Source organism: Scyliorhinus canicula, chromosome 11 (assembly GCF_902713615.1).
Source record: "Scyliorhinus canicula chromosome 11, sScyCan1.1, whole genome shotgun sequence".
NCBI lineage: Eukaryota > Metazoa > Chordata > Chondrichthyes > Carcharhiniformes > Scyliorhinidae > Scyliorhinus > Scyliorhinus canicula.
The window spans coordinates 42,134,712-42,154,044 of NC_052156.1; the positions used below are offsets into that span (position 1 = coordinate 42,134,712).

A 19,333-nucleotide genomic window follows, 5' to 3' on the forward strand; every position below is an offset into this window, starting at 1 on the left:
GCACAAAAGGTGGCTCCCTCTTAAGAACTCAAAATTAGGCTGTTTTACACGAAATAGCCTGCAAGAACAAAGAAAACAAGCATTCCTTCACCTCTCCAATAGAAACAAGGAGTAATGCCAAACAGCAATTCCAGGGGCCAGACGTCAGTAGAAGAGAGCAACTGAGACGAGGGACTCACTAGTCAAAGAAACGCCAACCACACCAGAATGAGAGGGACCAAGGTGCTTCACATGGGGCTCCCCCTCGCCAGAGGGTGGATGGAGGAGGTTCCTCACCAGGGAGCTCAAAGAAGACATAAAGGCCAACATAAAAGCTGCGGTCAGGGTGGCGGTCGCGGTCGCGGAGGCTCTGGCCAACTTGCAGGTGGCACTGGATAAGGCAGAGAGGCAACTGGAGGCTCAGGGGAATACCATCAAAGTACTGCAAAGGCATCAACAGACCAGTGCGACCGGATCGTTGCCCTAGAGACGGAGATGACAGGTTGGTGGCAACGCAGAGGAGACTAAAGGGACAGATAGAGGACCAGGACAACTGGTCACGGCTCCACAATCTGAGGATAGTGGCCTGTCGGAGGGAACCAAAGGCAGGAACCCCACGGACTACGTGGTCAGATGCTGGGAAACTGATGGGAATGGACAGTTTTCCCAACCCACCAGAGATGGACAGAACACACGGGTCAACCGAAACCCAAGGCCGGAGAGCAACCAAGGGATAAAATCGCAAAGATGCACCAGAACCAAGACCGGGAAAGAATCCTGCATTGGGCCAGGCAAACAAAGACCTGCAACTGGGAAGGACACCATTTATGATATATCAAGACATTGGGGCAGACTTAGCCAAGCGGCAGGAGTTCAACCTAACCTTCACATCTTTGGACTGTGGGAGAAACCGGAGCATCCGTAGGAAACCCACGCAGACACGGGGAAAACATGCAGACCCCGGACAGACAATGACCCAAGCCGGGAATTGAACCTGAGACTCTGGCACTGTGAAGCAACTGTGTTAACCACCATGCTGCCCATTAGTAAGGATGACTTTGCAGGACCGATGGCTTGGCATGCCATTATTGTTTCCAATGCCTAGGTTGATGCCAGATGATCCGTCCGGTTTCTTTCCTTTTAGACTTTGTAGCGATTTCGATTCAACTGAGTGGCTTGCAAGTCTGCTTTAGAGGGCATTTAAGAGTCAACCACATTGCTGTGGATCAGGAGTCACGAAGTGAACACAATGACATTTATTGGATTCAATTTCCACCAACTACCATGGCAGGATTTGAACCCAGGTCCCCAGAATATTAGCCCAGGTCTCTGAATCACCAGTTCAGTGGCACTACCACTATGCTATTGCCTCCCCGATGTTAACTCTGCTTCTCTTTCTATATGTGTTGTCAGATCTGCTGAGCATTTCCTATGTTTTTTCACAGTTCCAGCTTCCGCAATATTTTGTTTGAGCATTGTATGATTTGTGTGTTGTTGTATTCAGTGTCTTTATTTATGAAGTCCCAGTATCCCACACAGTTTCTTAGCAGCCTTGTCAACTTGCACTGTCAGCTTCAAAATGTGTTAAAATTCACTCCCAAGTCCTTCCACTCTCTGCCCTCCTGGAGTCTGCTACAATCATACCCTCTAATTATTATCTGCAAACTTTAAAAATGGTTTCCTTATCCCAAAGTCCAGGTCGTTCTTATATAGCAAGAAAAACAATGAACCTAATAACAACCCCTGGAATACTCCACTGTTTACTTCTGTCCAGTCAGGCAAACATCCAAAACCCACTGCTCTTTGCTTCCTGTCCTCCACTTTAATAAAATCGATTCTGTCCACGCTCCCAGGATATCATGGCAGTTATCTCTCCTGAACTACATTTTCAATGTACCCTCTACCTTCACGGGAAGATTTTCTCTTTTGTCCCTAATTGCCTCGCCATTCTCTGCTTGCTTTTTATTTGTTTCCCTTTCAATTTACCAACTAATCTTTTCTCATATCTCTTCTTCCCCCTTAGACCTTTTTCAATTTGCCCTGGAACTCGATCCTGTTTGGTTTCCAATTGTATTTTGTATCTGCCATTTGTCATGAATCTCCTTTTCTGCCTTATTTTACCATCTATTGCCTTTATTATTTTTTTACTTTATCAGAGTTACAAAGCCAGAGCTCAGAGTGTGGATAGGGGCAAACCCCTAATCCAGCTCCTTGCCTGCTTCAAAAACCAATTCAAATTGAATCCAATTCATGGCCTCCACAAGAGAGGCATACCAGATCCAGGCATTACACCTAACCTCACGCTCATCTTATCAGCCTTCTTATCACTGAGGAGCTCTAGCTTTAGATACCTCTCCTCTTTATCGGAATATATTTGGCTTGTGTTCAAATCATTTCTGCCTTGAAGGCTTGTCATTGGTCATTTCCTATTTTCTTGACCAATCATTTTTTTTCAGTCCATGCATGCTAGGACCCTTCTCAGATTACAGGAATTGGCTCTTTTCCAGTCTGGTCTATTCATCTTTAATTTCTCTTTGTCCCTTTCCATAACTATTTTTAACAAGATTATATTATGATCAGGATTACCCAAATGCTTTCCCAGGGAAGCACACTCCACCTGCTCTGCTCCATTTCACAGAATTAAATCCAGCACTGTTTCGTAGAACATACAATGCAGAAGGAGGCCATTCGGTCCATCGAGTCTGCCCTGACCCACTTAAGCCGTCACTTCCACCCTATCCCCATAACTAAGTCACTAAGGGCAATTTATCATGGCCAATCCACCTAACTTGCACGTCTTTGGAATGTGGGAGGAAACCGGAGCATCCGGAGGAAACCCACGCACACACAGGGAGAACGTGTAGACTCCGCACAGACAATGACCCAGCGGGGAATCGAACCCGAGTCCCTGGTGCTGTGAAGCCACAGTGCTACCCACTCGTGCTACCGTGCTGCCCGTGTTTCATTTCTCCTAGGACTAGAAATATATTAAGAAAGTTCTCCTGAACTCATTTAAAAACTTCTTTACGCTCAGTGCCATTCATTATTTTATTTTCCCCCAGTAAACTAATTGAAGTCCCCTATTGTTACTGTTCTGTCATTTCTGCATTTCCCAAAAATTTGCCTTGACACTTGCTCTTCTACCTCATTATTTTTGTGTGTTCAATATGTGTTGGGGAAAGTAGTACCAGCTCCATTCTGGCCCAGAAATGCTTGATGTTGATCTTGAGTGCCTGGTATGTTTAATTGTGTCATATTAGCATTGTTTGCCAAAGCATCAGAGTATTTGATATGTTGTTGTTTTAAAATTGTTTCTGGATGCCTGGTATTTCACTGAGCATTTTTTAGTCTCGGGTTCATACTTCCTGCAATACTTAGAATTTGTTAGGCCATATTATTTGTAAAGAAAGCTTGTATGAACCGAACATTCAGAGGTTATTTTAAACATGCTGTAATTAAAGTAGTATTACCACCAAAGACAACGAGAATCTTCAGTGCAGAAGGAGGCCATTCAGCCCATTGAGTCTGCACCGGCCCCCAGAAAGAGCACCTGACCCAAGCCCACACCCGCAACCCAGTAACCCCACCCAACCTCTTGGAAGGGCAATTTAGAATGGCCAATCCACCCAGTTAGTTAACATTCTGGCACTGCCCACTGACTTTAAAAGAAGTGTGATTACTTTGTACTGCTAGTTTGCCGCATATACCTGGGGCGCGATTCTCCCAAAGGGAGACAAAGTGCCGACGCTGGAGTGAAAACTAGAGTGTTTCACTCCGGCGTCGGAGGCCGCTCCTCCCCCCCTATTCTCTCACCCCCCCAGGGGGCTAGGTGCGGCGACGCATCAATCTCGCGCGCCGGGCCTTGACACTTGCGTCAAAGCAGCGCCGCCTGAATGACGTGGCCAGGGGCTCCTAAATGACGTCACCCGCGCATGCGCAGGTTGGCTGGTGCCAACCCGCGCATGCGCGGTTGCCGCCTTCCCCTCCGCTGCCCCGCAAGACATGGAGGATTGATCTTGCGGGGCGGCGGAGGGAAAAGAGTGCGTCTTTCAGAGACGCCGGCCCGACGATCAGTGGGCACCGATCGCGGGCTAGACCCCTCCTGAGCACCCCCCTGGTGCTCGATCCTCCCTCCGCCCCCGACAGGCCCCACACGCAGCGGTCGCGCGCTGTTCACGCCGGCAGCGACCAGGTGTGGTTGGCGCCGGCGTGAACCGATCGGATTAGGCAGGCCGCTCGGCCCATCCGGGCTGGAGAATCGCTACTCAACCGGAGCGGCAAAACGCGACACGCCGTTTGGGGGGGGGGGGAAGAATCGCATGCGAGTGCCAGGGCGGCGTGGCATGAATCGCCCGGCACTCCCGCGATTCTCCCACCCGGCGTGGGGGTCGGAGAATCGTGCCCCTGGAATTTTAAGTACTTAAATAGACAAATGGTAACTTTGTGTAGAAAGTGCATCATTGAGGTTTACAGCACTTAATTTCTCAAGTACCAACTTAATGCATGGCAAAACCATTTTAAACTTGTGAATTAAATGATTCAAAAGCCTAACATCAGTCTGTGTCTGTAATGTGTTGAAGATGACCATTAAACAAGAAATTATTGAAGCTTGTAAGTCAAAGTAATAATCGTTGGAGACTTTAATCTTATAGGCTGGGGCGATCAAATTGGCAGGAGAGATCTAGAAGATAGGTTTGGGGAATGTTTTTGTGATAGTTTCTTGGAACAATAGATTGTGGAACCAGCGAGGCATAAATCTTTCTTAAATATAGTATTGTGTAAGGGTCAATCAGTAATGCCATAGTAAAAGATCTACTGGGAATTAGTGATCATAATATCATTGAATTCCAAAATAAGTTTGAAAGTGACTTTCTCCAATCACAAACAGAATCTTAAATTTTCAACAAAGTCAATTACTTGGGTATGGAGAACTGGCTACAGTTAATTGAGTCAAAGGACTAAAAGATATGGACGTAAATGAACAGTGGGAATAATTTAAAGAAACCATCCAAAATGTTCAAAACATACCTTCCATTGGTTAAAAAAAAACTCAGCAAGAACAACCCGTCCATGGTTCACTCAGGAAATTAAGGACAGTATTAAATTAAAATAACAATAGTTGGTCTAAGCACCTCCAAAAAGTTGGTTAAAAAGGGAAAAAATAGAATATAAAAGTAAACTTGCCCGAAATATGAAAACTGATTGCAAGAGTTTTTATACACATATAAAAAGGAAAAGAGTAACTAAAGTAAACATTGGTCCCTTGCAAACAGAGACCGAAGAAACCGGGGAATGAGGAAATGGCAGAGGCATAGAACAAATATTTTGTGTTTGTCTTCACAACAGAAGAGACAAGTTCATACCAGAAGTATATAGGGGCTAAAAACAGTAAAAAAAATTAATATCAGCATAGAAAAGATTTTGGAGAAACTTAGGGGACAAAAATCCAACAGCTCCCTGGGAGCTGATTGCCTACATCCTCGGGTAGTAAGAGATTAGTTGCAGAGATAGTGGGCGTGCTTGATATGATTTTCCAAAATTCCTTTGATTTGGGAACAGTCTCATCAGATTGGAAGTTAGCTAATGTTACATTTTTGAAGAAAGGGGCGAGAGTGAAAATGGGGAACTGCAGGGCAGTTAACCTAACATCAGTTGTTGGAAAAATACTGGAATTGATTGTTAAGGAAGTCATAACAATGCACTTAGAGAAGTATAATATGATTAGAACAAACTAACATGGCTTTCTGAAAGGGAAATCCTGTTTTACAAATTTATTAAAGTTTTTAAGGACATAACTAGTAGGCATTTCCAAAATACATTCATTAAGATGTCACATAAAAGGTTAATGGGAAAGATAAGGGCTGATGGAGTTGCATGGATAAAGGATTGCTAAATAAAGCAAAGAATGGTGAATCTTTAGAATTCTCTAGACCAGTGGGTCATGGATGCTCTATCATTAAATACTGGGCAGACAGACATTTGGTCTCTTAGGGAATCAATGGACATATGGAGCGGGCAGGAAAATGAAATTCAAACCAAAGATAAGCCATGATTTTATTGAATGGCAGAGTAGGCTAGATCTATTTCTTGTGTTCTTCTGACTGACCATGGATTAATTTCTTTGGTTCACATTCTGGCTGGTGTTGCTGAAATGCTTGTTTACATTAAAAAAATTAAACATTTGATAGCACTTTTAGCACTTACAAGAAGTGTGTTTGGTTGAACTGGGGAAAGTTTCCTCAAAAGGAAAAGAGTGATCCTCTGCCTTGCACAGATTTGTTGAACCACATTGTGAGTCATGCCAATTTCCTTGATGCACAAATTAAAGTTTTGTCTGTTGATGACCAGGAAGATTTGAAATTTATAGCCAGGTATCTCCAGAATAGACTATCATGGGCTCATGATTGCACTGTAATTCAGTTACAAATTTGCATATCCTGGTAGTGAATGTTATTTATTTCATTTCTATACAATTCACGCACAATGATCGTGATCACAGAATTTTCAACAATTCCATAACTCAAATAAAAAAGTATATATGGATTGTTATATATTTATATGGGAAGGGGAGGTCATATGCAGTTGTATGAATACAGGTGTACTGACTTCTCTGACTGAAATGTCAACCTGTACTATTTGTTGGTCGATGAATTTAGCTCCAGTAGTTTTTGTGTGATGCCATTTTAATTGTAAGACACCACGTCCACACATTCTTTCCTATGTGATACCAATAAATAGAGCCAGTTGAGTGATTTGTAGAACTTTATTTGTTTATCCTGGAATATGTTGAAAATTGGTCCAGCTTTCTCATATCAGTTGAAATGTCCAACGCCGGCATCTCCGCATCATGAAATGTACATTAGCATTGAGGAAATACAAAACATCAGCGTGTAATTAAAAAGGCAGATGGAATGTTAACATTATTTGCAAAAGGACAAGAGTATAAAAGTAGAGAAGTATTGTTGCAATTGTATACGGTGTTGGTGAGACCACATCTGAAGTATTGTGTCCAGTTTTTACCTCCTTATTTGAGGAAGGATGTGGTGGCATTGGAGGCAGTTCAGAGGAGGTTCATCAGATTGTTTCTGGGGATGAAAGGGTTGACGTTTGAGGAGAGATTAAACAGATTGGGCTTACACTCGCTGGAGTTTAGAAGGATAAGGGGGTGACCTGATCGAGGTGTAGAAAATACTAAATGGAATTGATAAAGTAAATATAGACCAAATGTTCACCTTTGTGGGGAAATCTAGAACGAGAGGTCATGGATATAGATGGAGAAGCGATAGATCTAGATGAGGAGGAACTACTTCTCGCAGTGAATTTGTGGAACTCGCTGCCACATAGTGAAGTGGAATTTAAGTCATTAAATGTTTTCAAGAAAGAGATAGATATATTTTTGAATTTCAGAAAACGGGTTAAAGTGATATGGGCAACAGGTAGGGAGGTGGATTTTAGACCAGGAAGAGATCAGCCATGATCTGATTTATTGGCGGAGCAGGCTCGAAGGGCTGAATTGCCTACATCTGCTCCTAATTCCTATGTTCCTATCGTGCAATACCCAGGAGCTATGTCATAGCTTGACTCCTGGCTTTTCAGAAAGCGAGATGCTTAAGCTCCCATGAAATGAGGTATTCACCAAAACTAGTCCAGTAGTAGGAGATGGGCCATCAAAAATGTTACACTTGCCTTTCTCTTCAGAGGCTTTGATAGTTCTGAATACTATAAATATTCAAATAACTTTCCAGTGCCTGTCATTGTTGAAATGCATTGAATAAAATAAATGTAGATAATGTCCCTATTATCCCTGAAACATAAATGAAGCAGCTGCTAAACAAGTGTTCAACTCAAGCTAGACTGATATATGGAATGTAGGATCCCTCAACATCAGAGATTCAAAGACTTTCTTTTCAGAAAGATGTGTTTTTATGGTGCATTAACTGCTGAATCAAGCTCTTCTAGCACTGTGGTTTGTAATTGTTTAAAAAGTAATGATATCTCCTGGAGACTGAGATGAAATCCCACAAGATTAACATAAATACTTGAAATTTACAGCCAGGTATCTACAGAATAAATTATCATGTGATCTGTACTGCAAAGATTTTAGTATTTTACAGAATTTATGTTTGACTTTCTGTCAATGCCACAAACCCATTAAACAATGACACCCACAATGTATTCGTGAAGAATCCATTAATGGGTGTTTCTGACCTCATGCACAAAATTCTGACCTGGACTGCGAGTGATCATTTTGGCACTTGCAGTGTGAAAGATCAAGATGCCATTCTTTTTCGATAATTTTCTGGCATTATCAAATTAGGCCGTCTTCATATTTTAGAACAGGCCTTGACCTTTTGGAACACAGAGTTAAGAACACCAGTGGCTAAATATTAGAAAGTACAGGATATAAAATTGTTTACTGATTAGGTGTCAAGAGTACTGGCCCCTCAAGTGTGCAACCTTGATACAATATCAGTTGCAGTGAGGATGCCAATCAATTGCTATTTTCATGTTTATATTCAACTAATAATTCTGAGAAAGTGAAAACTTGAAAGAAAATTAAGTGATTGAATCTGTACTCATTTAATAGAAAATTAGCTAGTCTCTCTTATGAGAAAGCAGTCATTATTTTAAGTGAGATGAGAAACATTGATACAGTATGAAGCAGAAAAAAATTAAATGACTTGTGCAGTCAGCACAATTCACCATCCTGATTTTTCTGTTAATTTTCTCTTTTTCCCTGCTCCCTTAAAATATATTTCAAAGCCTGAACCTGCCCTCATTGATAATATTAACCTATTCATAGCCATCAACTGCCACGTTTAAATCCTGTCTTTTTTATATGTTATCTAATTCAGCCATTGTGACAGTAATGATGCTGCAAATTGTCTCTGGCCCCTGGTTGGAGAGGGGGAGAATTGGCCACTTCTGAAAATGGCCATAACCAGCTAGGATATTAGCAGTGCGAGAACAGATACTGATATCTTTATTAAAGAGATTAATATCTTATGAACTCCCTCATTTGAGTTCTATTTGTTTCTATTACAGAGGAAAAAGAGAAAGAATTGAAGTCCTTTAATGACAACCGTGTATCACAATTTATATTTATTATTGTATTAAATGTGTCTATGGGAAAAAAATCATGGTGACTTTTCTTTGCCTCCTCTCTGAACTGTTATTAGATTGAAATTAACTAAAAATATTCCAGTGAGCATTATTACTTCCTCTGCAGAAGTGAACACATACCTAGTGCAACAATATCTGAGATAAAAATGGAAGCAGAGTGGAAAATGAATAGTAGTTGGGGACCAGGTTACTGAAGCTGGGTTTTCTTTTATTCGTTATTAGGTTCAAATGATTGTTATTGGCACAAGTTTAACCTAGTTTTTAACTATCCAGCCAGACTTCAAATGCAAGGAAGGAAATGTTAATCTATATATGCTCATGTAATTCTTTTTTTTTCCTGTTTTTGTGCAAACCAGTATTGAAGACAAGTAAACTGCATGAAAATCATGTTTGAACTGTTATCCATTTCATAGACGCACTTAAAACATCACATCATGAACCTATTTTGGTTACAGGCCGAGCAGTTTTTCTTTTTTAAAAAAAATAGTATCTGATATATTCATGGTGAAATAATTCACAAAAACATTTCGCATTAATATTACAAAACATTTTTTTCAATTGCAGACAAGTTGAAAGCCCCAGTGGAACCAACTCAGAACAATAGGATTTCAAATGTGGAAGGTAAAAGGCTTATTTGTCAGCAATGGAAAATAATTCTCTTGCATAATCAAACATAATCAAATAGTCAGTTAAGGCCCAGTATCACCTAGAATTATCAGAGGCAGGTTTTGGAGATTGCTGGGTTGGCTTGACATTAGTCAACATGTCAGCAGTGTTTTTCTTATTCATTCATGGGATGTGGGTGTCACTGGCTAAACCAGCATTTATGACCCGTCCCTAATTCCCCTTGAGAAGGTGGTGGTGAGCCGTCTTCTTTATTAGAATTTACAGTGGAGAAAGAGGCCATCCATCCCGTTGAGTCTGTACTGGCCCTTGTAAAGAGCACCCTAACTAAGCCCAGGCTTCCACCCTATCCCAGTAACCCGACCTAACCTTTTGGACACTAAGGGGCAATTTCGCATGGCCAATCCACGTAATCACATCTTTGGACTGTGGAAGGAAACCGGAGCACCCGGAGGAAACCCATGCAGACTCGGAGAGAAAGTGCAAACTCTACACAGTTACCCGAGGCCGGAATTAAACCTGGAACCCTGGAGCTGTGAGGCAGCAGTGCTAACCACTGTGCCACCGTGCTGCTATTGTGCAACTGATACTTGATAGCCGTATTGTTGATTTCTGCTAATGAGCAGAAGGAGGTTCACAAAGCAGGAGTAAATGGCTAGGCCACAATTATCCTGTTTTTCTCGGTGATCATAGACATTAACTGGTAGACGGCAGTGCTGTAGCTGCATTGAAGTAATTTAGCTAGGAGTGTGGCATGCCCTGGCAAACAGATCTTTTGCTGGGTTGTTGCCATGGCCTATACCGTTACTGTCCTTATTGCACTGATCTCCTTCCCATGATCATTCAGAATAAACTGAATAAGCTGAATACAGGTATCGGTGGTTAGGATATTGGAAGAAATGCAAGCAGAATCATAAATTCACTTATGGCTGAAAATGTTTGCATATCTGGCATGGTGGTGATACAAGAATGTAGGCCAGGAAGAAGTGTTCACACTGCATTTTATGTGTGGTGTGTTGCTGCTGTGTATTATCTGAACTGAGTGTTAGCACTGTGCATTGCCTGCACGCTGAGGGGTTATGTCCGTGCTGCTACTATAAATCTGTGTTGTCAGCAGAGCAGTGCCTTCCTCCAGCCTCCTGGCCATGACTGGATCAAATTACCATTCCAGTTACAATGCTGGGTGACTGGTGTCCAAATACACCTCCCATTGCCTGTAGACTAGCTAACATAATATTCTCCATAGAAGCATCGAAACAAAATTCTAATTTGTCTGCACTGCAGAATTTGGTTATCTATTCAATGAGATCATGATTGATCCTCCAGCTGAACTCGAATATTGTGTGCCATTATGGTTGCCTCATTACAGAAAGGATGTAATTGCATTAGAGAGGGTGCAGAGGAGATTCACAAGGGTGTTGCCAGGACTGGAATATTGCAGCTCTGAGGTAAGATTGGATAGGCTGGGGCTGTTCTCCTTGGAATAGAGGAGGCTGAGGAGAGATTTGATTGAAAATGCTCAAAATTGTGCGGGACCTGGATAGAGTGGTTGGAAGAGCCTGTTTACTTTAGCAGAGAGGTCAGTGACTAAGGAGTATAGATTTAAAGTGATTGGTAGAAGGATTAGAGGGTGCGATAAAGAAAATGATTTTTGCCCAGAAGGCTGGTGGGTCTAGAACTCACTGCCTGAAAGGGTAGTAGAGAAAGAAACCTCAATTCATCTAAAAGGTATCTGGATATGTACCTGACCTTGCAGGGTAAATGCTGGGATTAGGCTGGTGGCTCACTTTTCTGCTAGCATAGGCGTGGTGGGCTAAGTGACCTCTTTCTTTGTTGTAATCTTTCTATAATTCTATGAATTACTAATTTCTCATCCTTTTAGACGAAGTGCTGAAATTAATCTTTTAGTAGAAATCGAAAAAGGTAATTTGCAAAAATAAGGTAGAGATCAAATCAAGAAATTAACGGAGCAGGAAAGAATGCTCATTTGGAAGCAACAATAGATGATCCTTCACACTGTGCAAAAAAGCTCAAAGGTTTATGAGATATATTTTATGTGCTGCTATCTTGTTTATATCCCTCAGACCACAACACCCGATTTTTAGGTACAAAGCACGTGCAATAGTGAAGCCAAAACTGCTTCACTGGCTTTACAATCCAGCTGACACGCAGTTTGTGGTTGGCCCATAATTGCAATAAATTCTGATAGTAACCTAGTCTGTGTTCCTCCCTCTTAAAGTACCTGTGAAACCAACTGTTTGAGTGGTTCCCATTGGATTACAGAGATTCCAGTTTTTCCATTCTATAATACTTTTTGCATAATTATTGAGTATCAATATTTGACAGATGGTTATTTGCAAATGTAGAATTGTTTGGCTTTGTAAAAATAATTCATTTGCCTTTGTTTGCCAGGAAACCTGTTTTTACTTTTCGGTAGAAGGGGTCATTTTACTGTGGTTACTCACGCAACTGAGAATATTCAGCTCTTGGCTCCATATGTGGATAAACTATGAAACTAGAATCAAGCACGTCATATTTTTTTACATTGCTGTGGAAGAAACAGCACCAAATATGGTTAAGGGGAATAGAAAACTCCAAAGGCATCTTAAGAAACTGTTTAGAAAATACCAAATAGATTCTGGAGTGAGGTTGGGTCATCAGAAGTAACTTCAACCAACATATACCCTTCTATTCTTAAATAGTGATCAATTCACAGCTGTTCAGCATAGTAATAGTACACTGCCTATGAAATTCTCCATATGGAACATCACTTCCAGTTTTAAATGAGGGAAGAAATATCCAACTGAGTCATTGATTCGTGTTGTGCTTTTTTAATCAAAATATATTTGAGTAAAATTCAAAAAATACGTTAAATTTGAGAGATATTAAAGTTTTGGACCAAAGCCCAAATAAAAATATTGTGCTTGGAATATCTGTATAAACTGTGTACACAGTGCTCTGTAACTTTGCTGTCTTTGGCACACAGTCATAATAAATATAAAAATGCTCATCACGACCGAGCTGAATAACCCATCAGACTATTTGCTGATCACATGAAAAAGAACCTACAATATTTCGGAATTCATCAGCTTTTCAGTTTACCGTGACTTTCATTTTCCTCCAAGACTGCATTTGTGCTAAATCCCAACAAGGTTGAAAATAATTAAATTGGTGTTATAAGCTGAATGGTTTTGTGTGAGAGAGCCTCACTTTTCACCTCTGCTACCCCGCTGAACAAATTTCAGAAGTGCCAGGTATAATAAATTGGATTTATTTTGTCTTTAAAAACTTTCCATTTAACAGATTGTTGTATTTTTCTGAACTCCATAAAATTCTAGATATGTTTGAATCTCATCTGGAAAATAATCAAACTACAGAAGAGGACTTAAAGAATGATTCAGAAAGATTTAAAGGTATGTTGTGGAGGTGGGGAGGGAGGACGAGAAGAATTGCTTTTGACAAATTTGTTGCTTCAGTTCTTGACCAAAAATGGAGTGCTCAAGAAACAGAGGTAAACTCAGTTTATTGCAGGCTGATTTTCATCACAATTTAATCAACTTTTAGGAGAAAAACATTTCCTGAATGACTTTTGTTATTTTAAAAGCATGTTGTAACAATGACAAATGGCAATCAACGTAAGCCTTTATAAGGCAAGATCGGTGCCTGTTGAATAGGTAGGAAGTTTACAGACGTAATTCCACACAGCTGTATATACCTTAAAGCTAAATGCTTTTATATGTTCAATATTTTATATACTTAATGGAAATGCAGGAAATATGACTGTAACAATATCTATCATAACATTACATCTCAGGAGGTATTTATACGTAACATACGTAGTGCTTAATATTAAGTAAACTCAACTGAGATTAAAGAAAACAAGTCTAATACATAGAATTGTAGAATTTACAGTGCAGAAGGAGGCCATTCAACCCATCGAGTCTGCACTGGCCTTTGAAAAGAGCACCCTACTTAAGCCCACACCTCCACCCTATCTTGAAACCCACCTAATCTTTTGGATACTGAGGGGCAATTTAACATGGCAATCCACCTACCCGTGCACGTCTTTGGACTGTTTAGGGTTTGAATGGATCTTATCTAATCATAAAATATTAAAAGAGAATTCCATGTGCTAACATCTCCTGTGGTAACCTTACTGTTAAATATTTTGTGCCATTTCCACAAATAATGACCTAAGAATTAAATAAAAGTTACTGTACTATTTGTAGTGGTAATCGCTTTACAGATAAAGGTTTAGTAAAAGTGAAAATTGGGGCTGCTTTAGCTAGACAGCTGGTTCGTGATGCATAGTGAGGCCAGCAACGTGGGTTCAATTCCCATACCGGCTTAGGTTCTTCATGAAAGCCCACATTCTCAACCTTGCCCCTTGCCTGAGGTGTGATGATCCTCAGGTTAAATTACTGCCAATCAACTCTCTCCTTCAAAGCTGAAAGCAGCCTATAGTCATCTGGGACGATGGCGACTTTACTTAGTTACTTGTAGAAAAACCAATTCTTGCAGTTCTAATTTGCAGCTTTCAGGAAGTTCAGGTTCGGTACAATATTGCCTTGCTGCTCTGCTCCTCTCTGCAGGACAATGACTAATGATAGACTCAGCTCAGTAAATGGTGGCACTCAAATATCAAGTGACCATTCTTTATGGAAGGTCTAGACAGTCAGGACTGGAAGCTTATTCAATCTCATGAAGTTGCCAAGCCTGCTTCTATCTTCAGCAGACATTTGCACATTTAATGATAACATTGTTACAACACAGAAGAAGGCCATTTGGTCCATTGTGTCACTATCTTTTCCCCATAGTCCAAAAAATGTTTTATTTTCAGATAATTATCCAATTCTCTTTTGAAAGCTTAAATTGAATCTGTCTCCACCACACTCTCAAGTGGTGCATTCCAAATCCTATCCATTCACGACATCAAATGGTTGTTCCTCATGGTTCCTCTTCTTTTACCAGTCACCTTAAATCAGTGTCCATTGTTTCTCAATCCTTATGCTAGGAGAAAGAAATCTCTCCCTATTTCCCTGACTAGACCCATCTATCAAATCTGATCTTCTACAAAGACAACAGCCCCAGCTTCTCCAATAGAACATAGAACATTACAGCGCAGTACAGGCCCTTCGGCCCACGATGTTGCACCGTCCTGCGAAACCCTTCTAAAGTCCCTCTACACTATTCCATTATCGTCCATATGCCTATCCAATGACCATTTGAATGCGTTTAGTGTTGGCGAGTCCACTACTGTTGCAGGCAGGGCATTCCACGCCCTTACTACTCTCTGAGTAAAGAACCTACCTCTGACATCTGTCCTATATCTATCTCCCCTCAATTTAAAGCTATGTCCCATAATCACCCGACTTTGATTCTGAACAGCTCATCTGCTACTGAGACTCTTATTTGTGCCTTCAATTACTCCAGACTTGCACTCCTGACTGGACTTCCGTATTCAAAACTGTAAACTTGAGGTCATCCAAAACTCTTCTGTCTGTGTCTTAGTGTACACCAAATCCCATCCCCTATCACGCCTGCGCTCACTGACCTACACTGGCTCCTGGTCAAGCAACATTTTGAAAATAAACTTCTCATCCCTGCTTTCAAATCCTTCCAGGGCTTCACCCTTCCCCAACTCTGTAATCCCCTCCAGCTCCATAACCCTCCTAGTAATCTGTATTCATTTAATTCTGGCCTCTTGTGCATCCCCAATTTTAATTGTTCCAACAGGGAGGATCATGTCTACAGCTACAGACAGCCCAAGCTCTGGAATACAGTCCCTACACCTCTCCTTCCTCCTTCAAGACACACCTTGAAACTTACCTCTTTGACCAAGCTTTTGGTCATCAAACCTAGTATTCCTTTTGTGGCTCTGTAGGATATATTGGTTAACAATGCTCCTGTATGTAACAAGCCGTTATATGCTTTATGTTTATAGTGCCTTTAACGTAATAGGTTGTTGTTACAAAGATGACTGACAAAGCAAGCAAAGTCCATAGATGTACTGATGGAATTTCCTAAACTGCAAATATCACATCCAGTCCTTACTTTTCAATCTCTAGCCATGATACTGAGTTCTCGATCCCTGGAACATTCTCATGAATCTTTTTTGTGCCCTCTTGAATGCCTTCACGTGCTTCCCAACGTGCAGTGCCCAGAATTGGACATGATACTCCAGTTGAGGCCAAAACAATGTTTTCATAGAATCATAGAAGGTTAATGGCACAGAAAGATGCCGCTTGGTCCATTGTGTCTGCACTGGCTGAAAAATAAGTCAACCAGTCTAATCCCACTTTCCAGCAGTTGGCCCATAGAAGTGCAGGTTGCAGCACTTGGTCTGCATATCCAGACACCTTTTAAATGAGTTAAGTATGTCTGCCTCTACCACCTTCTGGGTGAAAAAATATTTCCTCATCTCTCTTCTAATCTTCTACTAAGCACTTTAAATCTATGTCCCCTAGCCACTGGCCACTGCTAAAGTCGATAGACTCTACCATCCAGACTATGCTGACCCCTTACAATCTTGTATATCTCATGCAAATCTCCCCTTGGCCTCCTCTATTCCAAGGAAAACATCCCAAACCCATTTAATAATATATGAAATTATTCCATATGCTTTCTTAACCACCTCATCCAACCTGTCCAATCTTCAGGGATCTGTGGACATTCACTCCAATATCTCTCACTTATTTGCACCTTTCAGTATCCTCCAATTTATTGTGTAATCCTTTGTCTTGTCTGACCTGCCCAACCTCACACTTCTTAGTTGAATTCAGTTTGCCTCTTTCCTGCCCACCTGACCAGCCCATTGATATCTTCCTGGAATCTACAGCTATTCTCCTTGCTATCGACTATGCAGCCAATTTTTGCAGCTTTAGAAAACTTATTTATCATCCCTCTTCCATTTAATACAACTCAATATATACAAAAAAAAGTAGGGGCCCGAGTACTAAGCCTGAAGAACCCCACTGGAAACAGCCTTTGAGTCATAGCATCCATCAACAATTACGCTTTGTTTTCTGCCACTGAGCCAATTTTGTATCCAGCTTGTTATATTTCCTTCGATGATGGGCTTTGATGCGCTTTCATTTATTTAACCAGCCTGCCATGTGGAACCTTGTGAAAAACCTTGCTAAAATCCATGTAGACCACATTAACTGTACTACCACGATCAATCTCGTTACTTCCTCAAAAAAGTAAATCGATTTTATACAGTTTGTCATAACTTTCTTGCTTTTGCACTCTACCCCCCAATTTATAAAGCACAGGGTCCTGAATGCTTTATTAACTGTTTCTCAACCTACCAGACCATTTTCAATGATTTGTACACACATACTCCCAGGTCCCTCAGTTCCTACACCACCTTTATCTTCTCCTTTATCTTATATTGCATCTCCTCTTTCTTCTTACAAAATGAGTCACGTCATACTTCTCTGCATAAAATTTCATCTACTACTTGTCCACGCATTCCACCAGCCTGTCTGTCTTTTTGAAATTTAACGCGATCCTCCTCAGTTCAGAATTATTCCAAGTGATTTGTCATCCAAAATATTGAAAATGTGTCCTGTACATCCAAGTTACACCCAAGTCTAGGTCATTAATATATCAGGAACTGCAGTCATAACACCGATCCTGGAGGACCCCACTATACATTTTCCTCAAGCTTGAAGAACAACCATTCATCACTACCGTCTTCTGTCACTCAGCCAATTTTATATCTGATGCTACCCCTTCTATTCAAAGCCTCTAACTGTATGCACAATATCCACAGCATTACCCTCATCAACCCTCTTTACTACCTCATCAAAAGTAATTTGCCCGTAACAAATCCATACTGGCTTCCTTTAATTAGTCCACATCTGCCCAAGTGACTTTTAATTTGTGCCAAATTATCATTTCGAAAAGCTTTCCAACCACCGAGGTTAAATTGACTGTCTGTAATTGCTAAGCTTTCTAGCCTGAATTTCTTGTTAAAGACCAGTAATTGTTGGTGATTTGCGGTTCACCTCCAAAAGAATAGTAAAGCTAAGGCTTTGGAGCACTGAGACAGATATAAACCTGCATATATTATGGATTAACTCTGAAACCAATGCAGTCTCTGGTCTATCTTATTGAAGTACGACAAGAGTCTTAAAATTTAATCAGATCAAGTAGTATGGTAACCTCGAACAGACAGCAGCTAACTGTTTCAGAATGAAAACGTTAATTAGTTGGCTTTTCATTGTCTAGTTCGCTTGGGAGTTGTTATCTGATAAGAGGCTTGCAGGGTTAGGCCTATAAATCAACTAATCTAATAACCTTATCCCCTGGGTTATGCTGGATACAACATTGTTGTATGCAGTCATACATACAATATAATACAATGACCACTGGTTTGTAGCAATTAAGCTAGTTGCATCTGGTTAGAATATTATAGTTTCTGACCTCTCTGGACTCCATCTTTGACTGTATGTATTTGCATGGAACCTATACATGGTGTCCAAAGTTTGTTTAACTATTATCCGAATATTACAGGAGCATGGCTGGAAAGATGTTCCAGATGATGAGAAATTAAATCAGTACAGAGGCCCCTTAAGCTTTTGGGGGGCCCCATGCTCCCCCTCTTTGTGGGGCCCCACAAATCACGCTTCACCCTCTGGTGACGTGGCAGCCCACCCCAAATTATGTCAAGCCCCTCTCCCAATGACGTCAAACCCTACCCTCCAATGACAATAATGCCCTCCTGAATCTGCCCACCCTCAACTCACACAATGCTATCTGGCCTCACCCTCACCAATCTGGTTGCCCAAAGCCAACTTAATGTCTAAACGCAATGGATCTATGATTTAGTCAAATGGGTATCCCAGTGATCTGTGTAAACATGTATTTCAAAATAAACATTCAGCTGCATTTAAAATAACACAAAAGATTGAACGTATGCGCATTTGGATCTCCCTCTCAGCCCTGTCCTTTGGTCAAGTCCTGCTGCTCCCTGAAAACCACACTGGCGCCTGCCATGGCCTTGCACCTCCCAACTGGTCATCTCTCGCTCAAGTGGCTGGGCCTCCAGTCCTGGCGGCCACATGTGCTCCTGGTTGGCTGCCTGGCTGCTGCTAGCTTGATCTGCCCAGCCCTGGCCTCTGCTCTTGCCCTCTGTTAGCGGCCTTGCCCTCGCCAGTTCTGTTGCTGCCCAGCCTTCTCACTCACCCTTGGGCTCTGGTCCAGTCACCTGCTGATCCCCGAAAGCCATGGCCGGTGCCTGCCTGACCCTCGCACCTCCTAACTGCTCACCTCTCGCTCGTGTGGCCATGCCTCAAGACTCGCCGACAGTGTGTGTGCTCCTAGCGAGCTGCCTGGCTGCTGCTGGTTTTATCTGGCCTGCTATGGCCCAGTCTTTTTTCTTTCTTTGGTTGGTTGGTTGCCCGTCGTCCATCCCGCCCGTAACACCTTGCTCTGGGATCAGGAGGTCTGTTTGCACTGCTCTCCAGTTTCCACCACCTCTAAATTTTGGGACAGTGTTTTCTCGCTCTAAGGGGGCTCCACCAATCAGGGCCTGATGTGGTTTTGCATTGCCTGCTGGTAGGCTCAAAGAGCCTATTAGCAAATTCAGAGCCACAGGGCT

General features: G+C 41.6%; 1 protein-coding gene across 11 annotated transcripts in view; it reads left to right on the forward strand.

Annotated features, from left to right (window-relative positions):
• slmapa (sarcolemma associated protein a) overlaps positions 1-19,333 on the forward strand; it is a 287,081-nt gene that overhangs the window by 151,626 nt on the left and 116,122 nt on the right. For all 11 annotated transcript variants that reach the window (XM_038812836.1, XM_038812840.1, XM_038812844.1 and 8 more), the window contains 2 exons: positions 9,667-9,723; positions 13,065-13,139. In XM_038812836.1, coding sequence (XP_038668764.1) covers positions 9,667-9,723; positions 13,065-13,139 — 132 coding nt within the window. The remainder of the gene's footprint in view (positions 1-9,666; positions 9,724-13,064; positions 13,140-19,333) is intronic.